Here is a 9,421-nt window from a genome sequence, read left to right on the forward strand (position 1 = left end):
GTAACAAGATCTCACTTGGTGTTTAGTGCCAGCCTGGTATACTTTTATTCTGCTTTAAAGTTTCATTGCTGCATGGTAGACATCATCTGTCACCTCTCATTTACAAAACCTTACCTGGTGTAAGATTTGACAGGGGCATACTCTTATTTGGCTTTAAAGTTTCATTGCAAAATGGTATATATCATTATTATCATCTCTCATTTATAAAAACTTCCCACAGTATATATTTCATTTTGCATATTATTTTTTGATAATTTGCATTATGGATGTGCAATGTGTGTTAAGTGTTAACCGTGAAGAAGTCAAAAATTGTCTGGACTAACTTTTCTTGTACAGGATGCCAACTTGCCGGAAATTTGATGGTGCATTTTGGTAATTAGTTTATTTTAGATATGTAGATTGTGTGGAATGGGGCCTAGTCAAGATAAGCCAACACTAGCTCCAAATTATGGTGATTAGGTTGTTTTAGATCTATGAATTGTGGAGATTATTGGAAAGGAAATAAACTAAAACACGAATCAGGCACCACACGTGAAGAGTAACAAAATAGTCTTAACGTGAACGTCATAATAGAGCGCCACGTTAATCACAATATCTTTGTTGATGCCGCTGATAAACTTGTTGACTGTGGAGATGAATTTTGCAAATGTGTTCTATGTTATAGACTCATTGTTTGTAGCATAATAATATCTCAGTTATGACGGTGTTCTGTGTTCTTAGTTTAAGATGTTTGCTGTGTGTTCTGGTATGTATGTCTTTTAGTCTGGTGTATCAGTCAGTCTGTCATACAATGGGATTGTAATTCTCCTTCCCTGGTCTACAGTCCAAAAAACTGTGATTTCATATTCTAGTAAGTCTACATAATTAACGTTGTGATGTTTGGTCAGAGTAGGCATAATCTATTCTGTTTTAAAGTTCCGTGACTGTCCTACTGAATAGTAGATCTCATCATCGTCTCCCATGTAACAAGATCTTAGTTGGTGTTTAATGTCAACCTGCTACACTTTCATTCTGCTTTAAAGTTTCATTGCTGAATGTTAAATGCCATTTGTCCTCTCATGTGACGTTATCTGAATGCCATGAGTATCGGCTGTGAAGAAATCATTTGCACTTACCTCTCGGCTCCAGGACATTATACCTGCTGGACCGCAGCCTATGGTGTCAGTTTTACTCTTTCAGTAAGCATAAACTCAGATTGTTGGTTGATATGAATGCAAAACTTATATCATCCGTGTTCTTTAAAACAGACTGGTAATATTTGGTAGGATTTGAATGCGGAATCGATGTATGATCGACTCTGCGCACATCTTTAGTGTCTGAGCCTGGGTTCTTTCAGTCATAGAGGGTGTTTGCCTGGGCTTAAAGCCCGGAGGCCGGACTTTAAGCCATCTCCGACTTTAAGCTGAAAAATGTCTGTTTGTATAATAAGTCAAAAGCCAGCTTAAAGTCGGAAATAAGTCAGAAACTGGCTTAAAGCCAGAAGTTAGTTTCAGGTACTTTTTTCGGTGGTTAAACTTTTTTGAACTTTTTTTTTTTGATAAAATTTACTCTTAAATCATAAGTTACTTATAAATCACTTTTATTTTTATTATTATATTTTTAATAACTCATAAGTGATTCATAAGTTAAAATTATCCAAACAAACATTTCAAGCTGTCAACTTATCTCGTTAAGTCATAAGCTACATTAAATTATAAGTCATAAGCTTAGCCAAACGGGGCTCTAGTTGATGCAGAACTACTCACTCATGGTAGTAATGTGAACTTATGAACTTATTACTAGTTTACTACCCAGAGACCAGAGGAGGACCCTTCTGATCTGTTTCATGTCATGAAACACAAGTATGAAAAGAGTGATGTAAATATATCCATTAAGTTGCCACATTTACTTGATTTAATGCAATTCAATGAGGCTACGTACATATAGTATATAGAATTGAAAGGAAGAGTTGTACAGGCAGATGAATATAGTGCACGAAAAGAACAATAGGCTGGCCTGCAGCCTTTTTCCTTAAAAGACATTTTAGCAGCTGGATGAAAGTGACTCTGCACCTCAGCTCAACAAGACTCTCTTCTCTAATGAAATATGATATTATATTTTTATTTGGTTATTTACACATTCCCTATTCTCTGCTGCTATTTGTCTAACACCAAGCTTTTGAAGATATCTTTGTTTATAAATTACAACTGCTATTTGCATCTTTATGAAAGGGGCAAGACACAATAAGTGGGTTGTAAATAATATATTTTGACATATTTATGAATAATTCTATAGTACACATAAATTATTGAAATTGAAATTTTAATTAATAAATAGATCTTCTGACGGGCAGATCAGAGCTGGTTAATTTGTTAGAAAATTATTTGCATGAAGAAATTTGTTATTCGACACTCAACTAACAATTGAAAATATAAGATAAATGAATTTAATAGATCAAAGAATGTATGAATCAAAGGATGAATAAGAATGTAAAATATATAGCATGCATACTCCCCTGTCCTTCTCATTATATTGCAGTTTTTTTTTTAATATTATTTTATACGAATTTTAAATTATGTATAAAACATAATTTATATTATTTTTATAAAGATTTAAGTAAACCTAAGAGGATGGACGAAGTAGCCGTGTGAGTCGCAGACATAATTTGTAGGAGTGAAATAAATGCCTGTTTTTTGCATAAACAACCTTTACGTTGCTGGGCAATTCCATATGAAACATTAGTCAGCAACAGAGCGTGTTGTCAGTATTAGCTGTCTACTTAGCTCGCTCTTATTGAATTTTTTGTTTTTCACCGTCTTTTGACCCCTCTTTCCTTCCTTCTTCGGTGTAACACATAAATAACGTTGGTGTTATCTGTTCTGATCGCGATTGACAAACAATCTCAATTTTTTAAAACAATTCAAGTCTGATACTCAGGACACATAATGAACATCTTTTTAAGTACATAAATGCAGAGCTTACGGAATGAGTAATTATCACTCTTACCATACATTTGCACACACTATTGATTTTTTCAGGTATACATCAATTCTTATTAGAGTCATTCGATATCTGCCTGATCTCGCTGCTCACTATTTTTTCGGATTTTTTACTTTAATTTTACTTATTATTCGAGGTTAGTAGGACTTTCGAATTATTTATTGTGTTCCATAATTTGAGATGGTTAAACGGATGAGTGTCGAGATATTGAGGCCGTTAGACTAAGCTTATAAGTGCGAAAGCCAGACTTAAAAGCCCTGGACAAACATCACCATTATTTTCATGTGTTCGTAATTTGTTCGAGGGTTGGAGTGGCATAAACCTGAGTGCTACGACCCGCTTACACCGAACATAATTCAAGCCTGTGTTAGTGTGTGTCCATACGAAGTGGGCAGAAAGAAAGTAAAAGGAAGTCTGAGAATCAATTGACTTCACGCCACCTGCAGTGGACAGTGAGCACAAACTCTACCATTTTCACTCACCTGTCTCTCTCCGCTCTATTTTCTTCACGAATTGCTGTTGCTGGTCAACTTTATTACTTGACCCCTACTTCATCCTCTGTTTAATTATTCCCTCCGTTTCTTTATTTTTTTCGTGTTTGTGATGTTGCACTGTTCATAACACAAGACAAATTATTACTCCTTCCGTTTCATAATACATGTCCACTTTTGAACAAATTACGCATATTAAGAAAAACTAACTTTTATAGAAATCTTTCATTTATTGTTGTATTTATTGCATTGACCAAGTATAATATGTGGCATATATTTGATTTAGGAAATATAATTTAGTAAGATGTGGTATAAAACTCATATTAAAAATACAAATATTGACTACACTCCATTGAAAGTTGCAATAGACAAATAATTTGAAACATTTTTTTGTTATCAATAGTGGATATGTAATATGAAACAGAGGGAGTAATTTACATCTAATCTATAAAATAAAATATAATCGTAAGTGTCTTGTTGGATTCATATCTGCGAGTACTTTAATACAGTGAAATTTTATATTTAATGCTAATACGAAATTTAAGATATTAACAACGAAAAGTGTATGTTGGAAAACGTGAAAAATACAAACATGAAAAGTATTAAGAGACAGATGGAGTATTAGTTTACTACTGATTGTCATTAGTAGCTGTTTTGTTTATTTGACATTTTGATTTTTATCGCACATTTTTAAATCAGGTGTATAGATAGTGAAGATTTTTACAAATTTTTCTTAGTCTCGATTAGGCCTGTAAATGGATCGGATATCCGATCCGACCCGACCCGATCCGTGGTTAAATAAATGGATATGGATCCTTATTAAAAAAATCCGATCTGCTAATAATCCGATCCGATAATAATCCGGTCCGATAAAGAATGGATATGGATATGGTCAAATCCGATCTGTTAACGATCCGATTCATGCTTAACTATATTATATATTTTATATTATATTGTATTATAATATAATATATTATTATTAATATATTACATACAAAATAAAAATTTCTAAAGATACAAGACAAAACCCTAAATCATATTTTCTTATAATCGATCAGCCGCTCCTAATTCTTGACATGACTCTCACTCTTGTTATCCGGTTAATCTAATAATCACTCTTTTTTTATGTAGAGTGAGTATAAACACATGAGCTAACTCTTCCACTTAAAACCTTCTCAATCACCTGGTTCCATATTTAAGACATATTTATTGATTTTAATCCTTATTAATAGAGAAGCAAATCATAATTTGCTTCCTCCAAAAGTATTAAGCAACTTATTTATTATTTTTCTATTTACTTGATAAATTCTGTGTTGAAGTTTTTATAGGAACAACCAACAAAGTTTTTATTAAATACTGCTTTATTAGTTTTTTTACCTATTACGCTAAAGTTTATGAACTAATATAGCTAGAAAATATCACTTTTTTTTGTATGGAAGTTCAAACATTGTTCACGGTGAAAAAATATATTTCATAATTTTTAGTGGATCGGGGCTCCGATCCGATTATCCATGATCCGAGTGGACCGGATATGAATTGATTTATTAAATATCCGACTCCAGATCCGATCCGATCCGATCCGAATCCGATAAATTTAAATGGATTAGGATATGGATTTAGCTAGATCTAATCCAAATCCGATCCGTTTACAGGCCTAGTCTCGATGCCACATCTATCGGGACGGAGAGAGTAACTAATATATGTTGTCTACTATAAAATAATCGTTAATATATGTTTAAGAATACACACTTAAAAAACTTATTTTAATTTATTATTAAATTATCTACAGTAATTAACTAGTTTAGCAAGGACAGTACTACTGTCTACTGCACATCGGGTCCATATACTAAAGTAATCTTCATACATTTTGTTTAAAGTCTCTCTGGTCTCCGCACTTCCATTTACCAACACATCCTAACCAAACATTTCTTCGTTGAAAGCAATGGAAATTTTATTGAGGAGAACAAATATCCGAATACAAAATTTTCAATATCAAACATGATGGTAAATCATCAAATCAATTTCTAAACTCAAATAAATTCATTCATACATTTTCATCATTTAAAAATAGAACACAGCTTTTTCCTTTTGCCACACGTGGTCCTTCACCCAAACCAGCACCAAACCGCCGACCTGTCCACTCCAAACCTCAATATTCACGCTCCACTCAGGCTCGGACAACCTTTAGAACTGTCGGAACAAATTACATTTACGTACTTTAATCACACACACAAAATAAAACACCACAAGCTCAAACCCTCGTACCAGTTCAGTTATCCTTCTCTTACAAGCCAACCCTCACAACAATTGCACAACAAGAATCACCACCATTAACTCACCGCCTTCTTCCTCTATATATACTTACAACTTTCCTGTATCTATATCTCATTCCACGAAAAATAATTTAAAGATGATATTTTTTCTATTAATTTTTCTCAACCAAATTCTACTAGCATGCACAATGTTGCACCCCATGGATTTTCTAGCACTGCAATCTATTCACAAATCTTTGAACGACATTCCCGGTTCTTTTTATTTCGTTTCTTGGGACTTCACTTCCGACCCATGCAACTTCGCCGGAGTTTTCTGCTCCGGCGAGAGAGTTGTCGCGTTGAATCTCGGTGACCCGCGTGCCGGTTCGCCCGGTTTATTTGGCCACATTGACCCTGCAATTGGGAGGCTCACTTCACTGGCTGAGTTCACTCTTGTTCCGGGTCGGGTCATGGGTCCTTTACCGCCCGCCATTTCGGGATTGAGAAATTTACGGTTTCTGGCGATTAGCCGGAATTATATTTCCGGCGAAATTCCGGCGGGTATTGGGGAGCTGAAAGGGTTGAGGACTTTGGATTTGAGTTATAATCAGTTCACCGGGAGAATTCCCTGGTCAATTGGAAGCTTGCCGGCGTTGACTAATGTGATTTTGTGTCATAATAGGCTTTCCGGGTCAGTTCCACGGTTCGGGTCACGGACCTTGACCCGGCTTGACTTGAAGCACAATGAGTTATCTGGACCACTTTTGCAAGATTTTGTGTCTCCGTCAATTCGATATTTATCACTGTCGTGGAACCGGTTCAGCGGTCCGGTGGACCGGGTTTTAGCACGTTTGAATAGGTTGAATTATTTGGACCTTAGTTTGAACCAGTTCACTGGGAGAATACCGGGGATTTTATTTGCATTCCCTCTGTCAAATCTTCAACTACAGAGGAATTTGTTTAGTGGACCGGTTTTACCATATCATCAAGCTCGGATTGCGGTTGTGGATTTAAGTTTTAACCGTTTATCGGGTCAAATATCGCCATTGTTGGCTTCGGTTCAAGTGCTTTATCTGAATAATAACCGGTTCATGGGTCATGTTCCAAGTGTATTTGTAGAGCGCTTGTTGGAAGCTAGTATACATGTGTTGTATTTACAACATAATTATTTGACAGGAATATCGTTGAACCCGATGGTTCGAATTCCGGTTTGGTGTTCCTTGTGTTTGCAGTATAATTGTATGGTTCCTCCGGTTCAGACACCCTGTCCGTTGAAAGCTGGGAAGCAAAAAACTCGACCTACAGGACAGTGCATTGAGTGGAAAGGGTAATTCAGAATTCTAATTATTCGTTATAGGTTTATAATTATGTTTTAGCACTATTGTTTTGTTGTGGGGAGGTTTATTGGTTGATTTTTGGTGAAATTCTGATATTGAACTTTAATGTGGATAGTAAATATATGAATATAGGATTGTATCGAAATACATTTTTTGCCTAATAAAAATCTTATTTATTATTGTTGATCTATTGCCAATCAAGTTTTACGAGTATATATCTGTCGGGTTGTGGTCAAGATTTGTTGAAGTAAAAAGTTCTTTTGTAGTGAATCCTTTTCAAGCTCAATGAGCGGGATACACATTTTTTTTTCCCTAATTGGGGATACACCTATTTAGCTTGATTGCTTCGGCGGTGAATTGTCTACTTTAATGTGGTGAATTTTTGTTGTACTTGAGATTTCATATTTACAAGATTGCGGGAAACTGTAATTTACACTTGTTTATCTTGTTTTTCTTTTGTGAGTGTATTTTTGCTGTGTTTTTTTCTAGACTTTAATCGCCTTTCTAGAAGAAGAGAGGACATATTTGAACAGGCATGTGACTGAAAAGAAGCCATGCTTCTGGAATTCAGAGTTTGAGTATGGTGTAAAAGGTAAAGGAAACAAGGAGGTGAGGGAAAAATAATAGATTATGAGTAAGTATATGCTCCAGTTTATCATGAACATTTACCAACATATGATAGGTTAGTTGGACAAGAACAGAATGATATTGATCAACCAGGAGTCGCTCGACTCCTCCTCTCTCACGAGAGCCTGATGATCAAAATTTTGTCCGGACACGTTGGCCGTGGGACTGTGGAGTGTGTTTGATTATCAAACTTAAAGAAAACAAAGGACTGAGACTGATAGATACCCAACATACAGAAATGTGTTATTTGCTTAATACATATGCATCAGAATGTCCCTAGTTTTTATTTCTAAACTTAGCCTGTATTATAATATCTATACTATCTATACTATACTATAATAAGCCAACATAGGTATAATTTGTAGTCGTCAAAACTTTTGGTTTGGTACTCTCCCACTATACCTACAAGTCTGCAAAGGTCTATTACTCTTACATTATTAAACAGTTTCAAATACTAAAAACACTCATGACAATACATTATCCTTTATATAATTCTTTTTAACTCTAATCTATTAGACAACAAATATCTTTTTAATACATATGAAGATATATACGAAATATGAAAAACCTGATTTAAAATTAATTGAATATGTTAGGTCCTATATTTTCACTATATAGAATGATATAGTGATCACAATCTGTAACACAGTAAGACAATATAAGAGATCGAAAGCAATAAACTCTTATATTCACAAAGCTTTAATAGTTACAAAAACTCTCTCAGTGATTTATATTGTATCACAAAGAGCTGCTAGGGTTCTTGACAATATACTCGATAACTCAACTCATATAGAGTAACCCTAATCTGTGTTTATATAGACACAGTTACAAAATCAATCTCTGATTTGATATCCTATAAATCAGCTAATAAATCTATCAATCAAAGATTGCTCCAGTTTTCTGTTTAGTTTCCATAGTCAGCAAATCACTCCTCAGCATCTATCCTTCCTTGAAGTATATCCGCTTCTGAGCTCTTTCCACGTGTAAACTCTGTCGAGTCTTGACTATGTAAACTCTGATCAGACTTTATCAAACTCTGTCAGACTTTACTAAACTCTGTCAGACTTTACTTAACTCTGATCAGCTTCTAGCTTAAACTCTGATGATTCCTGTTCTAAAACAAACTTTAAGAACATTAGTAGTAATCATCAATTATATCTAACAATCTCCCCCAACTTGTGCATACATTAATTATGTGCAAGTTAACAGATAATTGATGATGTCAAAACATTTAAGTCAAATGCAACAGAGTTTAACTAATTATAACAGAAAACTTTTAACACTTACAGATACTTTATTCCTTAGCTGCATAGACACCATTTGCTGTCTTTAGATACCCTCTGAGGAGTTCTTTTTCAGCATCATCAAGCACTGTAATCATTTGTCTCTTGATCTCTCTCAATTCTGGATCTGAAACTCCAGTTTGATAAATTGCAGCTCTGAGATCATAGATCTTGTTCTTCTTCAAGTCTCTATCCAGCCTTATATTGTAAGCTTTATCAGACTCTTCATTGAATGCAAGAGTTCTGATTCCAGCTATTGTTTCAATCTTTGCTGAATTTTTCTTCATCTCCACCAGCTGTCCTTTATGATTAAGATATTTGGGAATGAAAGGTCCAGCATTCTTGTTTCCTGTAATCCCCATCTTCCTTCTGATTTGATCTTTTAGCAGGTTGGAGATGTGTTGTCCTGACTTGTTTTTCACTTGAAATATGTGTGATACATATCTCAATTC

General features: G+C 34.7%; 1 protein-coding gene across 1 annotated transcript; it reads left to right on the top strand.

Moving 5' to 3' along the window:
* Nucleotides 1–5,610: 5,610 nt before the first annotated feature.
* Nucleotides 5,611–7,243, top strand: LOC108208016 (LRR receptor-like serine/threonine-protein kinase FLS2). Its single transcript, XM_017378483.2, has one exon. It carries the CDS (start codon nt 5,881–5,883, stop codon nt 7,051–7,053), a length of 1,173 nt encoding a protein of 390 aa, XP_017233972.1. The 5' UTR covers nt 5,611–5,880; the 3' UTR covers nt 7,054–7,243.
* Nucleotides 7,244–9,421: the final 2,178 nt, after the last annotated feature.

The sequence above is a fragment of the Daucus carota genome, chromosome 2 (assembly GCF_001625215.2).
Source record: "Daucus carota subsp. sativus chromosome 2, DH1 v3.0, whole genome shotgun sequence".
Lineage (NCBI taxonomy): Eukaryota > Viridiplantae > Streptophyta > Magnoliopsida > Apiales > Apiaceae > Daucus > Daucus carota.

Coding starts and splice junctions, on each gene's coding strand:
- LOC108208016 (XM_017378483.2), top strand. CDS start 5,881: ATGATATTTTTTCTATTAATTTTTCTCAACCAAATTCTACTAGCATGC.